The sequence below is a fragment of the Paralichthys olivaceus genome, chromosome 8 (genome assembly GCF_024713975.1).
Source record: "Paralichthys olivaceus isolate ysfri-2021 chromosome 8, ASM2471397v2, whole genome shotgun sequence".
NCBI classification, from domain to species: Eukaryota; Metazoa; Chordata; class Actinopteri; order Pleuronectiformes; family Paralichthyidae; genus Paralichthys; species Paralichthys olivaceus.
Genome location: NC_091100.1, coordinates 14,849,929 through 14,867,459, shown reverse-complemented (window position 1 = coordinate 14,867,459; position 17,531 = coordinate 14,849,929). Strand labels below are relative to the sequence as shown.

Here is a 17,531-nt window from a genome sequence, read left to right as displayed (position 1 = left end):
CTCTTATCTCGACCATATAACTGAAGATATAAAGCCTCCATCATGTTGAGGCTGTGAGATGGAAACCACGCCAGTGCGAGCAGCAGTAGTTTTTTTTCCGTATCATTAGTCAAACATAGCTGACGTGTCTGAACTGCAGCCGGTAGCCAGGGCTGCTTGTCATCAAAATGCACTATTAGTACTTTATTAAGACTTGCAAAGTGATCGTGTTACTGAAATAGTCCGAAAGGTACAAAGCTTCACTGTCTTCTAATTCTTTCCTAAATGTCCAAAAAAAAATCTCTCTCCCTGATGACCATGGAGTTTTGACAAATGTATAAATGAGGTCTGATTGGACCATCTGCAAAGCAACAGGTTGATATTCAGACTTTCCAGGAAGAAATGACATCACACACCTTTTTGTGTGCGCACACACACACACACACACAGTGGTTTTAATGAAGAAGAATGGTTCATGTGAGGACAGTATTTCTCCACATTCTCTGCTAATGATGTTTGACCGAGTTGTTGGCTGATGGAGGACACACTGCAAAAACAGTAATTTTTGTGTGTCTGTGTGTTTGTGTGGACAGACAGATGGCCATTTGTGAGAGTGTGTGTCTGAAGTCTGCATGTGATGAAGGGGAAACTTTATCCCTTATGTTAAACCAACTACAGCTGATTATACAGTTGAGTGTTTGTTCCACTCGACGGTGATACAGCAGCTTTTTGCCCTTTGACATCAGGCTGAAGCTGGAGCATTGTCACAGTTTCTTGATCATTGCTTAACTGAATGTTTGTTTGTTTAAACAGAGGTGTGTTAAAGCCAAGTTGGCAAAAGCCATGCATAGAAATTTGACCTCTATCGAATGGAACTGAGGACACTGCAGATAGTTAGACGTGATCAACGTGAGAATGCCACCAAGATACTGTGAAAACACGACAGGCCTCTGGGCTGTGGTGAAGTGATCCTGAAGTGCAGTTTCAGTGCCAATTACCCTGTTAGCTCTGTGCATGTAAAGTTCAACTCTTTCAGTTGGAAAGCACTGCACCATTGTAAAACGGGGGGGGGTACTGTATAACATCAATTGGTTTTAGGTTGAAGGCAGAGAAGCAATGAAAACCTTTTGCCGTTTCTTTTTGTGGTTTAATTTTGCTCAGATTAATGCTTGTGATATTAAGCCAAGTGAGCTCTTATTGAATAAATAAGTAAAGTCAATACTTAACTTCTCAACAGTGTTTTTATGTCATCAGTGTGGGTAAAGGGTAAGCTGCCATGCAGATGAGAAACTCTGCGTCACCTAATGCAAGGCTAAACATCTAAATTATGTGTTGGATCAAAGGGCTTCTTCTTCTATTCCTAGCAAACAAATTTCAAATGTAACACCACATTATTATTACATGTTACAGAGATGATAGCTCGGGAATCGCTAAAAGCAGAATCTCGATCTGCTTCCCCTGTCTCTGCACAGGAAAGGCTTCTATTATAGATAATTATCATCATGATTTGGTTCTATGTTTCTGGGAGACATGCAGCACCACACAGAGGAGTTTAATCACAGAGCTGCTTCCGTTTTCTCTCTTCATTTTGAAATTGAGTCAGCCCCATCCCTCGCCCCCACACACATCCCGAGAGGGGCCAGGGATTCCCAAGAAGGCAGATCCCATGGAGTCGCTTGTGTTTATTGTTCACGAGGGAAGGCTGCGTCTCCAGAACATAAGCGAGTACTTGTTGTGAGCATCAGGAAGCGTAGTTAGTTCAATTTGTTCACGTTGAGACCAGAGGGTTATTTAACAGCAGCTGCCATAAAAACAAAACATAGAGGCTTGGTAAACTACTACTACTACTACTATGACATTGATGGCTTCTACTTCCAGTGAGATATACTACAACCATGAGGTGGATCATCACTGTGAGTATCTGCTGTCTATTGTGTGTGTGGGGGGAGCTTGGTTGTTTTTAACTGGGGAGACAGGAGGATTGACTGGTTTCCATTAAGGCCATTCATGTTGAGGTAGGATGTATCCTCTCCAGATGGGGGTATGTGAAATGGATACACAGAAACATACCAAGATGGTGGATGAATATTCTTCTTTCTTTCTTTTTGTTATTTCATTGCAACCACATTGTTTAGTTCTGCTCTTCCTTTTTGTTTTCCCTCTTGTCCATTGGTTTGTTGGTGATTTCTATGTTTTTTTAGTTTATTTGTTGGCAAGATTCCACAAAAATAACTTTAAAATTTTCAATGAAACTTGGTTGAAGGATGTGGTATGAGTCCAGGAAAAACCCATTCAATTTTGGTGAGGATCTGGTTCAGGATCTTTTTTTCACTTTCTTTTCTGTTTCAAGAATCTTCATGTCTTTCCAAGGGAATTATTCACTGATATTGATGAAAAAAACTAATTTAGGGAACTGATGTCTATGAATGTATTAAATTTGGTCTCAATTGTCCTTAATTTAGTTGTTTGTCTCTATATGTTGGCTCTGTAATACACTGACAACCTGTACAAGATGTACCAATGTCAGCTGGAATTGGCTTCATCCCCCCGCCAACCCTCAAAGCAGCATAGATAATGGATGGAATCGATAGTGTGCATGGCGGAGGTAGTCCCATTCAAGTTTATCCTTGTTTCATTCTCTTGAATTGAAGAAACAGGTTCTCGTCTGGTGTTGCTGGGGAGAAACATGCTTTTAGAAAATGGCTTTGTTTGAACACATGGTTCTTGAAATTGACAAAGGCTGAGAAAACTTTGGTGGCTTATAATGGACAAAAAAGATACCAGAGACGAATACCTCTCCGTAAACAAAGGCTAAAACCTAATCTTCTTTGGATCATCGTTATAATAATAATACAATGCAGCCTTCTTTCTCTGTTAGTGCAGTAAATAGTTGATGAAAGAGCAAATACATACCTGAGTTATTGTAACCTTAAGGGGAAATGTGCAAATCTGAGGAATTAACCTGCAGAGGACTTAACTGTCAACATGTGGAGCGGCTCAAGATACATCCATAGATCAGTCCATCTGTACTGTTGATGTGCACTCATGTGATTTCAACTACAAAGGGGAGGCCACATCCCTACTGCTATGTTTTCATTTGAAAACTGTTTTCGAACTAAGACGATCTCTGTCCAGATCATTTTCAATCCCCATTCATACAAGCACATATCACACGACTACTCATGTACACTGGCCATGCACGTGCTATTGTAAACAGGAAGACATGCACGTGCGAGCTACACAGGAAGCATTTGGTTGGCAGATGCAGAGAGAGCTAGACCACAAACGAGATTGCTCGATAAATAGCTTGTCTCCTATGCAGGTATCATTGTAGCATTCAGATTTTAACAGCTCAACAGCTGTTGGCAAATATAATAGGGTCAGCACAAATTGTAATTGATTATCCATGTTGTGTTTTCCATTGGTAGCCATTGCTAATGTTGGTTTTCTTCTGTAAAAGGTCATGTGATAGCAGACTGACAAATGAGCAAAGGCTACGACCTAAGACATTAGTTCAATCAGCAAGTGCAGTGAGTGTCTACATCATCGTTTCCAAACATCTCCGTTTCTGCCCGTCCAGACTAAAATGCATATAAACTAAAAATGGAGCCAGCAGCGTTTATAAACTTCTCTATTTTAGCGTCTCTGAAACTGCAGTGTGGACATCAGACAAGGCAATAGTAGAGTTGATGCATTTTTTTTTTTAAACATAGTAGTGTGGATGTAGCCTGAGTCTTGGAGGCCGCTTCAGGGTTGTTAAGATAAACCGTCCTCACTCATCACACACATGCTGTCTCAATTTGCGCCACAGGGGAGCAGAACAACCACAGCAAATAAAACACAACAGGAAGTCTCCAACAGACCCAGCTATCTTCCCCTGTAGATATCCAGGCCAAGCCAGATGTTCCTCCTCTTTCCCCTTCTCCCTCCTGTTCTTTACTCTTCCAACCATCCCCAACCCGATTCCCACTCCCTCCTCCTCTTACACTCCTTTTCTTTTTTTACCCTTCTCTTTCCCATATTCCCCTCCTCCTCTTGGTTTCAGCCTTTCCTTAGGCTCTCAGAAAAGACGTGTCACTGAGTCACTCGGTCTGCTGAGTCATGGAGGTGGCACTTTTAATCACCTCCATATGTGCTCTGCCCCAGATCGAGTGGCCTTCGAGCAATCAGCCCTGACCTCCGGGCCATATCAACGTTTGAAATTTGAGCTTTTCTGTGCTTGCACACGCACATGACTTCAATTTAGAAATTCAGACTCTTGACTGAGTTTTGTCATTAAGATATGAGAAGAAATTATGACATGCCATCTCACTTAGGCAGAGCTTATGCTCTGGTCAAATTAATTAAAATTATTTTCTCATGAGTATAGATGAAAATTGTTTATGCATGAAACTTACAAACACACCTTGTTTACCTTGCCTTACAGAGTTACTCAGCAAACTTGGTCTCTAATTAAATTTATTTGCAGTAATTTTAGACCTTGACTTTGATGCTTTTTTTTCCCACGGGAGGAAATGGCAACTTTTTACATTGGCCGGGTCATGGGTTTCATTCTGACAGCGTTGTTTTTTGTTTCCGGCTATGGGGAAACTGCGTCCTTTGATAAAAAGAGATATACAGTGGGAACGTGTCAGAAATTTTGCACAGAACCTAAAGAAAAGCAGTTCATCAGTTTTGTTGGACAGTAAAAACATTTAGATTGTTTGGGGTTTGTCATTTTTACCCACAGCGGACAAAGATCTGTGACAGATTGAGTAACTTGATCTCAAGAAAAAAAAACATTTGTTGGAAGACTTGTTTGCATTTCTACAATGAATCTATCAATAAGAGCTGGTAAAATAGTAAGCAGCGAGACTACAGCATGATTTGTAAATCTGTTGATGCATCCATGCTTCGCATTCACTACAAATAGGACAAATGTGAGCTTCAGCTGACAGGAAGGAAACATTGTGCTGAATGTTCTGAAAACCTCTCTCACGCCTTCAGTCTGCATGTTGATGGAAAAAAAAGTTGTGCCACTTCCATGCAACAAAGGAGCAAATTAATCATCTCTTGTTCCAGTCAGTGACGATCAACCCCATCTCATGACTGGCATCTTTCTTTAATCTCAACATCTATTCTCAGAAAAATATCTTTTTTTATGTGCCGACTACATCAGCATTTTGTAGTTAAAGCGAGCTGGCCGTGATGAACGTGAATCTGTCTGTTGTGGCTGAGCTGGGACACAGGAAGCACAGAAGAGCAAAAGAGATTCCAGAGAACATTTTGGCTTTTGGAACATTTGTCTGTTTAGCAGCCAGTTTGGACGCCAGCGCAGCTTGATTCACTCCAGTTGTTACATGACTTCTTCATACTGCTGCAAGCTGAGTGGTGAAAGGGTCAAAAACAGGCAAATACAAATCGAGAAAGCAGAGCTACAGCAAAACCATCCATGACAATATCTCATGTTTGTCTTTTAGTGAGGGGCCTGTGTCCCAGAAATTAAATCCTGCATGTTTCCAGGTAGTTGGACATTTTGGAAAAAGACACTTTCTTTTATAGGCAACCAGCAGCTAGTTAGCTCAGCCTAGCACAAACTCTGTAAAAAGGTTATCTAGCATTCCTCTGTGTAAAGTAAACAGCTTGCCAGGACCCTTATGCCAACTGATGAGCACATGATAAAGAGTTGGTACATTCTGTGACAAAAACATGGATACAAAATTACAAATTAATTCTTATTTAAAATCATATCCTGAAGTCACTATAATAGTTTGTCACTAAAAGTTGCTATGCGCAGCTAAGCACATTAAAACATTATTATGTGCTATGCTGTGTTGTTCAGTGAGCTAGTAGAGATGCGAGCAGGCTTTTTATTTGAACTTTAAAAAACAGCTAGGTTCACTTTTTTCCCCCTGTAAGAAGACTTTATACTGAGCTAATGTATTCACTGCACACACACACACGATCTAATACCCTCCCCTGTGAAACAAAGCATTGGGAGGGAGAGAGCAGATGGACACACACAAGGAAGTAGAGAGGATCTTTCCTCTTGTCTGTGAAAACACACACACACACAGATTGTGTCCTCTAGAGCGTTTCATTAGTATGACATGCTTTGAGACAGCTCCCTCCATCCACAATGTTCTCCATTCACTTGCTCTGAATGAGGGGTGTGGCTGCCAAAGGCCTCCGAGCCACTTGGGATGGCGGTCATGTGACTGTGCTGTGGGCGTGGCCTGGAGAGCAGCAGCAGACCAGCCTCACCAGCTGGAGCTGTGATAGAGAGAGGAAGAGAGTGTGAGAGGAAGAGAGAGAAGAAGGAGAGGAAAGGGTTGGGTGAGTCGCTTGCACGGTCGCCGTGTGCTTTCTCTGTCTTGTTGATGCCTGTGGATGATTGTGGAGAAGGGATCAGTGTTGAGGAGGGAGGGAGGGACAGGTTTGGACGCCTGGTGTCAAAGTTACTTTACCTGGTGTCTTGTTGTGCTTGTGTGTTAAAGTGTGGAGGCTGAGAGGTGGAGTGTGTTGTAACCATGAGATCCACAGAAAACGAATCATGTAACTAGCAGGCCTTGTGCTTTTTTTATTTCTCTCTTTTTCCCTCCTCTGTCCTTCCCCATTGTTCAGCCAGAGGGGAGAGTTTGGGGGGTCACTTCCAGCCCTCTCCTCCTCCCTCACTCACTCACTCCCCTCCTCTTTTCTTTTCTCCCTCTCCCTCCCATTGTCTCCTCAGCTCTGCAGCATGCATGGATAATCAATCCCCCATAATGGGACCCAGTGTTGACCAATCAGAAGTCCCTGTTGCTCTTTAAGTTGCATGTTCCTCGGGGCCCTCTGTAGCTGCGTCTTCTCCAGCTCCTGACACATCAGGGAAGTTTCCAGACCCACTTTGATCCAGCGCAGTGCTTTAGCCAGGCACTGATGGAGCCAAACTGTTTCTGACGTAATTTCATTTTGACAATCTCTCGTGTCTTCTGCTCTCGTAGGGAGTTTGTTACAAGTTCGAGGAGAGGTGAAGAGACACACAGGTCAATTCCATTTACTCCTCTGCAGGGAATTGTAACTCTCCTCTTTGGTCTTCTGGTGGGAAGAACTTTAGCTTGTGGTTACTGAATTAGCTTAATTTTTTTGGGCCCCAGAGGCCAGCAAAAACAAGTAACATTGCATTGGTTGGATTCTGCCTCCAGAACACTTCATGAAATAAATAAGAAAACAGAAACTTATGGTGTTTTTCTCCTTTGTGTTCAATGTAGTCATGTAGACGTGTTATCGTGGATGTTCCAGATATCCTTGCTTTGCACCACCTGAAAAGAAAGACATTGCATGTTGGGACTGCTGTTTGATTCAAGGCAAGATAAATCTTTATTGATGTACATAATATACATCTTTGACTGTAGTGGTTTAAAATGTTATAAAGTCACGTGCAGTGGACATGAATGATTAGAGTAGAAATAACTTTTATATATAAATAAAATTTTGTGAGTAGAGTGACATGAGAAAAAATATAGTGCATGTTCAAGTCCTTGTAACAGAGTCACAGTTCCCTTGAAGTAATTCATTTGGATTCGTTTTCCTACAGTCGTCAGTGTCCTGAATCACACAACGCCTCTGATTCCTCAAATGCTGCCTCGTATCTGATTAACATAAAGCTTTATTACCACATGCTTCACGATAGGCGCCAGTTAAAGCCACTCAGCCATTGTTTGCATAATGCTAATCAGATTAGCTTGCTGATAATAAGTAATTCAATCACCACAGATAAACACTTCATTAGGATTGTTTGGAGCCCAGCAGCATGAAATAAATTCCACTTTGCTGTAATTAAAAGCCTGATATCGTATAACAAGTCTTGTCGGAGATATCATTTTCAAGAAACCAGGCATTGTGTTTGCAGGTGCACGCAAAGATTTGATACTTGGTTTTATAAGGGTAAAACCACTGCTTTATAGACATCACTTGTTTTCCCCATCACATTTCTGGCCTGCCCTAGCTGAGAGGAGAAAATGCGTAAACTTGTTTTACAGTAAACAACCCGGCTGTTTGTCTGAGGTATTCTTTCCCACATTACAGTACGTCTTCATAGCTCTCGGGCTAATTGTGTCCATGTGTATACAGCAGAATCTCACATGGACCTGGTCCTTCTTTTCCTCCTATATGTGCAAGTGGTGTTATGTTTTTCTTTGTGGTTTTGTAAAATGAAACAGGAAGTTGGAGATAAGACATTTCTGTATCTGTAGAGTATCTCTGTAGATACCCACAGTGGGGGGATGTTTCATGTGTCATGCATGGGAGCCAGTTAAATATGTTGTGTCCTCTCAGAGGTGATAAGTTGTGGGCCTGCAGACACTCAAGGGATGCAGGGGAGACGCAGGAATGTGCCAGTTTGCGGTGGTCTTGTCTGCGACGTGGCAGCGTCATGCCTCGAGGTTTTGAGGCTCCGGCTGTCACTTTGTTTTTTAAAAGGGAGCGATCGTTGTTAATCACAGAACGTGGCTTGGCGTGTACTTCACAAACAGCTCGTGTTTATCTACAAGAGCTCATCAGTTAGAATACATTTTACAGAATGAAATTGAAATGTTTGCTCTTGGATTTATATTCTGGGTTGAAAGAGTAGCTTTTTGTTGGTAACACAAGAAATTAATTTTGTTTTCACAACTTAAAGAATAAAATGAGCAGAAATTCAAATCTACCAGCTGTTATACTGTCTTGTAGAGGCCTCAATAGAGTGACGTGACTTTGTTTTAAAAAGAATAACAGGTTACTTCACCTATAGAACTAATCAAGACTTGATTAGCAACATGTATGTGTGATTAACTGGTACCACACAAAAGGAATTGGAGCCCGTGCAATATGTTTTTTTGGGGGGCTGATGACGATATATCGACCAATCCAATTTTTTTTAAGTTGATAATGATTCCTAAGATGTCGTTTTCAAACCCTCATCTCAAAGAATTGTAATCCAGGCTTAATATCTTTCAGATCAACCATAAACTTTACTATAAATATAAATGGAGAACCAAATACATCCAAATATATACGTTTTGGTCCGGCTCTACAAATAATCATAAAGTGCAGAATTCAGCTCTGGTTTCCTCTCAATAAACACTACACAGCATCCATCTTGAAATATTCAAACCAGCCCCTTTCCCAGCTCATACTTGGTGGTTTGTGATTTACTGCAGCATGGGCTCTGTTTGTCCTTTATCCTGTACCAGTTCCCTCTATTGCAGCTGTGGCTCCTCGTTCCTCCTTCGTGTTTCTCAGAAATGTTTGGTCTTTGAGTTACAGCTGCGGTCACTCAGCCTGCAGTGCTGAGTGCTGCCCAGTACAATCGTACTCGGCACCATAATGGCTTCCCCGCTGTGCTGAGCTTTAGTTTCTCATTTTCTCAGTCTCTGCTTACATCTATCTGTTCGGAGCGTGCTTGCTCTCGTTGTTTTTTCCGGCTTGTCGCTGTTATTGTAGCCATCATCTCCCATCTCGTCTATCCTCCATCATGCCCTTTGACCACGCGCAGCACTCTCCCTCCATCTCTTCTCGCTCTGTCAGTCTTGTCGAGGTGTTTTGGGGACAGGTCATTATCTACTCTCGCCAGAAGTTTCCGTGCATCGAGCTGCATTTCAACACAAAGCGGCACCATCTGCTTTGCTCCACGTCAGGCCAGGGGTCGTATTCTCAGTGGGCAGACACAAGTGACAAGACTGAAAGATGGAGTGGGGCCTGTTGAATTTTTCAGACCTGCTTTCTGAAGCGCCGGCATCTGTTTGTGTCAACTGCAGCTGTCATCAACTTCACCAAACCTCGACGACAGGGAGTTATTATGATGGAGAAACGCGTCAGGATTTTTAATCAGTGTGTTCCTCTGGGTTCAAAGTATGGCCGGGGGATTGAGAGAGGGGGATTTCCTGTTGGATCGCTGTGAGAACCTCAGTGTCTCCTCCCAGCTCCCCTCTGTCGACCCCACTCTGTCTTTACCTGTCGTAAATACACCATTATGTCCCCTTCAAACAGAACACAGCATAAAGCTAGTGAGCTGTTCTCCTTTAAACACATGTTCACACTTGACATTCAAGTCAACTGCACCAGGTAAAAACTGGGAAATACTCTCACAGTGGATTGTTGTTGGATCCATTTCAGACCATGACTTTAGGCACTGCCACGATATTTGCTTTAACGCCACTAATGCAGTTTTCAGACATAAACTCTGGAAATAGTCCAGACAATTGGGTCCAGATATTCTCAGAACTTTGCTTTCACTTGTGAGGAATGCAGCATGAGATTTCCAGTAGTGTCATTGATCAGATCCCTGACATGAATACTTACACACTTATTTGACCAGTGCACATGTAATTTGAGCACAAACAATTCAAAATCTTGCCATGTGTTTCTTAGAAAACACGCGTACCACAGTATGAATTGCTGGGCATCAATATGGCTGGCAAATGCTGCTGAATGGTGCCCAAACCAATAAGATTCAGCCATGTTGTTCCGAAGTTTATTTGACTTTAACCCTTAATGAAGCATTCAAATTTCTTTCTAGTGCTTCAAGTGAAACACTTACTTTTGTTTTTTTAAAGAGTACAGCTGCAGAGCTCTCTAATGCACTGTGGGTTGAAGCCATCTGCAGTATGCTCTGTGTAACAGATTGTTGTCACAGTTGGGGACAACCCACCAAAGCCTCCACTGTGAGCCACTAAATGAATTAGTGCCTTAACTCATTATTAGGAAAATAAGCAATTAGTACATGACTGAAAATGGTGGTGATGTGTTGTATTGTGGTTGCTTTCAAAATGAGACTGCATTTCCCGTTTGAGACTTTGCCTGACTGCACTCATAAGACTGTAGCCTGTAAATTATCTTTAGTTGATATTACATTTTCATACGTTAATCCTGTATTCATGTGACACACTTAGGACTGTCAGTCAACTCGTGTGCTGCCTTCCTCTTTCTGGACTCTCCATCTATCTGCAGGAGCAGCCATAAAACTTTATGACCTCTTCCTCTTAAGGGGGAGCCACCATGGGGCCAGTGGAAATATCATCTCCGGTTTGCAAAGAGACAGAGGGAGAGAAAACAGAGGACAGTAACAGAGAAACACTGAAGTGTACATACACACACACACACACACACACACACACACAGATGAGAAAGAGGAAACTGTACTCGGGCAGAGATTCAGGGGATTCACCTCATGGGAATCATGTTAAAAATGTTGTTTCAAAGAGCAGACAGTGTTTAAGAGCTGTCAGTATCTGTGAGTTAAAGTGTGTGAGTGGAAGAGCAGACATGATCCCTTCTTTTCCCAAATCTCAATCCCCTAAAGAACATATTCTTTGATAGACTGAAGTCAAGAGTTGGAAGAAAACCAAGAACAATTTTTGACTACTCGGGATAGTACTACCTTAGAGTAATCCAATTGGCTAGGACATGATATTTAAAAAAAGGATACTTATCAATAAAATCAATCAATAATATTCCTTTTTATCAAAGGCAAGTTGTTCACTGGAGATTAAAAAGGTTTTATTTTTAAGAAACAACCTCAGTCATGAGCTAGTTTACTGAAAACAACTTCAAGAGGAAGTTGGATAAACCTAATTTCTTATCCTCAGTTGAAGCAGAGTTTGAATTTCATCTGAATCTGTATCCGATTTTGGCATGCTGATGTGTCTCAATACAACAAAGTTCAAGATGGTTATAGTCACATTATTTAAAAATCGAGTGAAAGCTCCATTTGCAAGATAAAGTTAAGTGATAAAAGAGGAGAAGCAATAACAATAGACAGTATTGTTGATAAGATAAATACAGAAAGAATAAAATAAAAATTGGAATAGAATCAAAATTTATAAAAAATTGGAATAAATAAAAATACTTTGTACAGACATAATGGATGTAGATATGTATGATAATATTCTTATGTGAGTTATTTTCATACAAAGTGTCCTGTATTTGTGCAACAGGGTTTTCAAACTTCATCTTGGATGTGGAGCCAAACATCTGCACATTAAAAGCTTCTCCCATGATGGCAAACTATGTAAAATGAACAGTTTGAATCCAGAGCTGAAAACAAATTATAGCATGGTCAGTTTTACAGACCAGTTCATTATGCACAGCGTCAATCATCAACAGAACCATTTCAACACTTAGGGCTCATATTTAATTACACATCATTTTATATTTTCTCCCCATCTATGTTTCTTTTTGCTTTTTAAGCTTTGTCTTTAAATTGTCATGACCCTGAGCTGCAGTCAAGCATTAACATGCAAAACCTAACTTTCCCACGTAATACAAAACAGGGAAGGGGTGATTTGGCATGTGTGAATTGATGGAAACTTTAATTTCTTTGAGGTTTTTTTAGTAGGTATCTCAAGAACACAACTGCGGCTTTGTTTCTGGAACTGGCACATCGCTCGAGTTTCAGCCAGTGAATATTAAACTGTAGGGATGGATGTGATGTTCCTGATGGAGTTTTAATGAAGGCCTTGAGAGGGGCGCGTTGAGTTATGTGAATCTAGAGTGGGAAGCTGATTCTCTTGTTGTATCTGATCGGAGGGAAACGCTTTGTGTTGGTTTTCCAGGAAGGTTGGGTTACAGGCCGGATTGAGTAAGGAACACAGCGGCCTTCATGCTTTACAGTAGTGGTTATTGATATATGTCAGCTGAATGTTTATATGTTGCTTTTTTGAAAGTTTACCCTGATGTACTACTTTTCTGCGAAGGTTGAGGCCAGACAAGAATTGCTCTGTGAAAGCCTGTGTTGTATTTTCTGGTATCTACTGAGCTTTACTGGAGTTCAGGTTTAACAACAATACATTCTGCTATATTGTGCTCTAGCGATTGTCCAGGTTATCCTAAATTATTGTAATGGTTACACATTAGAGGTTCACTGTCTCTGGATTTGTGCAGTTTGTCAAAGGCTTCTCCATATTTACAAGACTTAAAACTGTATTTATGTAAAGTTGGGGGACTGCAATGCATAAGTTCTCTTGTGGTCCTGCTTGATAAATCTTTCAAACTCCTCACTCCCACTTTGTAGAAACGTTTGATATACTCCAAGCTTGAGCAATTTTCCCAGACGCTGCCTTCAGAGCCACAGAAAACATTCAGAGCTGTACCATAACTGTTTTCACAAGCTGAGCGTACGGTTCCCCGTGTGACAACTAAAACTGAAATTCACGTGTAAAACTGCTGTGCCTGATCGAAGTGTCCCTTCAAGCTGCAGACAGCTCTAGCTCAGCTCTAGCTGTGGTTTTTGTCCGCTGTGACAAACAGGAAACCAATTTCCAACGACATTTTCACCAGTTATCTTTCTTTCAAAGAATATTATATTGCAGACCACGAATAAGCTGCACATGCATTTCCTTCAGAGATGTAAGGAATCGCATGTAAACGCCAATGATCACATTTGCAACAGCCCCCATTCAGCTGCAAGTGCCCTCGTTTGAAGATAAAACACCAGAGTCATCTCTTTGATGGGATCTATTTAATCATGCAAGTAAAAATCCTGAACGCACCTTCATTCATTACACAAAGCTCTCAGATCAGATAATCCTAAAGTGCCGCTTTTGCTCATCACGAGGCAAAAAACCCCTCAGAAGTGTATCTATTGGAACTTATCTTCACTCATAACATCTGTTTGATAAAGCTGTTTTCATTTTGACAGTATATATATAAATATCAGAGACCTGTTTGGCTCTTTACACAGGTCAGTTTCCCATGTTTTTCATTTGAATAACTCTTTGCTTCCCACTGATTCACTTCAGTTTTTATTTTGGCTTCTATCAAATAAAAAAGTGCTATTCAAATGAATTTTATTTATCCAGTGACGTCCCACATGTCTGATGCATTGCTCTATTTCAATGCATCCACTGGGTCTGTGTCATTTTAAGAGCAGTTTTGGATTTAATGGCCACTGAGTCAGTATCTGATTGATAATGTGTCATGCATCCTCAGCCCTACATTTAATGTGGCGCTGTGCATTGTCATCTGTCGTTAAGTAAAAGAATAACAGTGCAAGATTATTTATGATATTACTCTTCTTCATTACAAATAAGTTAGCTCCACTGTTATCCAACTCACAAACATGTAGGCCAACAGACCAGTCGAGCGATATACTGTATATACTCCGAAATTCTTGCATGTGAAGAGTACATCTGGGCCTTTCTCATATACACAAAATGCATATAAATAAATACTTAGTATGAACAGTATGTTAGCGAGCGTTCACTTGTAATGAGGTTGTTCAACCAGAAGGGTCATTGTTTTTGCAGTGGAAAAGGTTACACATGCTTTGTCTGTGGAGGATCAGACCACATGCATGCAGATCTGGAGAATGAATGCACACTTCTGAGGCCCACTGTAAATGGCAGAGCTGTTGGTTGGGTAAACAAGGGACAGTTGTTTGAAAAAGCAGCGACTGGTGGTTTGCTAAATGCCAGCTCAGCTTTGAGAATGAAAGCGGTATGATTAGGAAGCACAGCGCTGACAAAAAAAGCAGTGGACTTTATGAGAAAGGGAAGTGAATACCCAAACAGCTGGTGGATCTCAAGCTTGACAACATGTCGACTTTCCTGTATGCTGCTTTGCTTGTTCTTCCCTTTTTCCGCTGTGTTCACATGTCCCACATGTGCTTGTTTTTGTTACCATAGCCATGTGTTTGTCTCTGCCATAGTGTGACTGTTTGTCTATTCTTGGAGAGCAGTGGACAGAGAAGCAGCAGATGGCCTGGGGGATGAGGGGGAGGCTGTGGTGGCGTGGTCAGGGTGCCCAGAAGGCTGTTTTGGCTGTAGACCTGGAGTATATGTCATTAAAGCTCATTTTACCTTGTGCCATTCAAGTGGTTATCCATCCAGTCAGACTGAAAGTGGTCGGTGCAGAGTTGTGCAAAGTCAAACGCTATGTAAATATTTGCCATGACATATCAGATTCAGCTTTGATAATGCTACACTCTAGATCAGGGTGCAGTTCACTTTTAAAGTTGGAAATTGCTTTTCACACTTGAACAACAGAGCACAGACACATTCACAGCAACACAAAATCTCTGTAGTGTTCAGGTGGTGCAGCAGACTGAGGCAGGATGCAACATACAATTTCCTTTACAGAGATCACATGTTTTTGTTCACAGCATTGTCACAGGCGCCGGCTCTTGTCACCAAAAACTCTCTTGGCATCTTCGTCAGTATCGATAGTGCATGGCACCGCTTTTTCATACAGAGATATTTTTTGTTTGTTTTGATTTTGCATTTGTTGTATGTTAGAAACTTCATCAACACACCCACTCGCTCTCGGTGAATCCTTCGGAGATCTCCTGCTCCACAGACACTCCAGAGGCTCTTACTCGGACATTTGCGTTCACACATACAGCCCCTGCGGAGAATTTCCAGAGATTATCCTGAGCTCAGTGCATATCTGAAAGCAGCCTTCGACACATTATCCATGTAACATGAAAACATAAAAGGAGAGCAGTGTTACAATTTAACAGCAGAGTAGAATTATTCCAAATACCTGAGGATTATTTTGTCCAAGATTTAATATGTTTTCTGTGTCAGGTTTCCTGAGGACATGAGTGCAGCACTAAATCAGCTGTAGCCCACCGTGATGCAGGACTCACAGAAGGTTCACATTACAGCACAGCTTCAGCTGCCCCCTCAATGTTAGGATCACTGTCATACTGTAAAAACCATGCATGTAGGGAAATTGACCCTTTTGGGTGTGTAAATAATCAAACAAAATCACAACCTATTAAACTGAACACTTACTGACTGTTGATGGGCATATAGGGAATTTTTCCCGTTTTCCCAAGATTGAGTTTCAGCCAAACCACACATGCTTCTACAGCACAGCTCATCACGCTATGTGGGAAGTGAAGTTTGGAGAGACTGACGGATACAGTCGAGACCGCTGAAGGTGTGGTGCAGCCCTTCCTCTTCCAAAATTGTAACTCTTGTCTTCTGTGTGGAAAATGGTGCTGAGTTCAGAGAATGTTTCAGCTCATTCATCAGTTCTCCCATGAGTTTGGATCTGAGGCTGCTGGTGCTCAGCAAAACGTTTTACCACTGTCTGATTTTGTTTGTTGGTTTGTCAGGAGTATTACGCAAAAGCCAGTGAACAGATTTCCACAAAACTTGGTTGGATGAATGGTCGGAATGATGGGACGTGGGCCAGGAGAGAACCCATTATAGTTGCCATGGATGGAACAAAGAAGTGGATTCAAGAAATTCTTTTGCACTTTTTATAAAATTGGTTGTTTATGGACATGTTCCCCATTTACCCAGGGAATATTTCTTTGGTGTTGATTTTTTTAAATGGGCACATTTTGGAGTCTGATATTTATGAGTGTGACATTTGGTGAAGATTGATTAAAGTTAGGTGGATTGTTGGGTCTTGGTAGAGTTATGCATTCTACTGAGAACCATTCTGTGCACACAATGGAATATGCTTGAAACTTTACATTCAATCTTCTGGATTATACAGTCAACTTTCACACTTCTTCAGTGGCTGGAGACAGGTGACACTTCTCCCAGGACAAAGTCACACAGAGCCACATCGGAAGGTTTGTCTGTGTGCATCAGAGTAAAATGTGTACTTGTAGCCAGATCACCACCTCCCACTTTCTGCCTCCATTTCATACTTTCTGTGGTGCCCAGGAAGCCAAAACAAAACTCTGAGCAGGAGACTTGATATCAGGAAATGTTGCACTGTCGCCATGTTTCATTTATATTCATATCGCCAACAGGCAGAATGTTAAACAAACAGACTGGCTGCAGCTCTGTCATGTCAGACAAATCAAAACCACAAAGGCCTCTATGTTCCGAAACAAAAATTCTGGCTTTTCTGGGTAAAATAATACACCAAAAACACAGGTCATATACTGTACCCGTGTATCATTCAGGTTTCCAGACAGAGATGAAGACATAGTCAGGATTGCTGCGTCCCTTCAGCTTCAGGTGTCTGTGGTTTGTAGTCTCTCACCACTACAGCAAGTTTCTTTCACAGCCCAGGAAACGTTGTCTCCTCCTACTTTAAACGCAGGAGGCTGTTGCGGCTGCAAGCACATACTAGCACTTGGCAGAGTCGAGCCGTGTTTTTTTAGTTTGCTTGTTTGCAGCTGTGCTTTGGCATCCAGCCTCCGTCTTCGATTCACCTTAAAGTGAGGTAAGATGTTAATGATCTGAAGTTGGCTGCTCCTGACGTCTCCATTGTTTTGTTTCCTTTTACAAATATGAAATTAAGCTCTAATCCACAGCTGTAGTGTTTCATTGTGGCTTCGACCTCTACATCATTTATTTTAGAAACTTTTTTCTTGTGTGCAACGATGAGGTCACTGCTGGTGGAAACTCGAACGTGTCTGCTCCTGATTGATTTATTAGTGAGTTTTATGGTGAGTGTGTTCTTGAGGAATGATTGCAGTCAGGGGAGAGCTTAGTTTGTTATTTCATGTATCTGTGCGTATGTGTCTCCCTGCTGCCATTATCTTCTCTTTTTTGCGTTTTTGTGTCTGACAGTCTAAATGACAGATTACCACCTCACTAGCGTCGTCTTGAATAAAGGCGAGAGTGCATAGATGTGAGCCTTAAGTC

At 41.5% G+C, this 17,531-nt stretch overlaps 1 protein-coding gene across 7 annotated transcripts in view; it reads left to right on the top strand.

Annotated features, from left to right (window-relative positions):
- The window catches only part of septin9b (septin 9b), a 71,346-nt gene that overhangs the window by 36,423 nt on the left and 17,392 nt on the right, over window positions 1-17,531 (top strand). The window contains exon 1 of one of the 7 annotated variants that reach the window (XM_069530281.1): window positions 1,641-1,892. The exons of 4 other annotated variants lie outside the window; for them this stretch is intronic. In XM_069530281.1, the coding sequence (XP_069386382.1) occupies window positions 1,832-1,892 (61 nt within the window). In that variant the 5' untranslated portion in view covers window positions 1,641-1,831. Of the gene's footprint in view, window positions 1-1,640; window positions 1,893-6,029; window positions 6,295-16,975; window positions 17,107-17,531 lie in introns of those variants that run through there. 2 more of the 7 variants (XM_020084236.2, XM_020084237.2) reach the window with 2 other exon arrangements.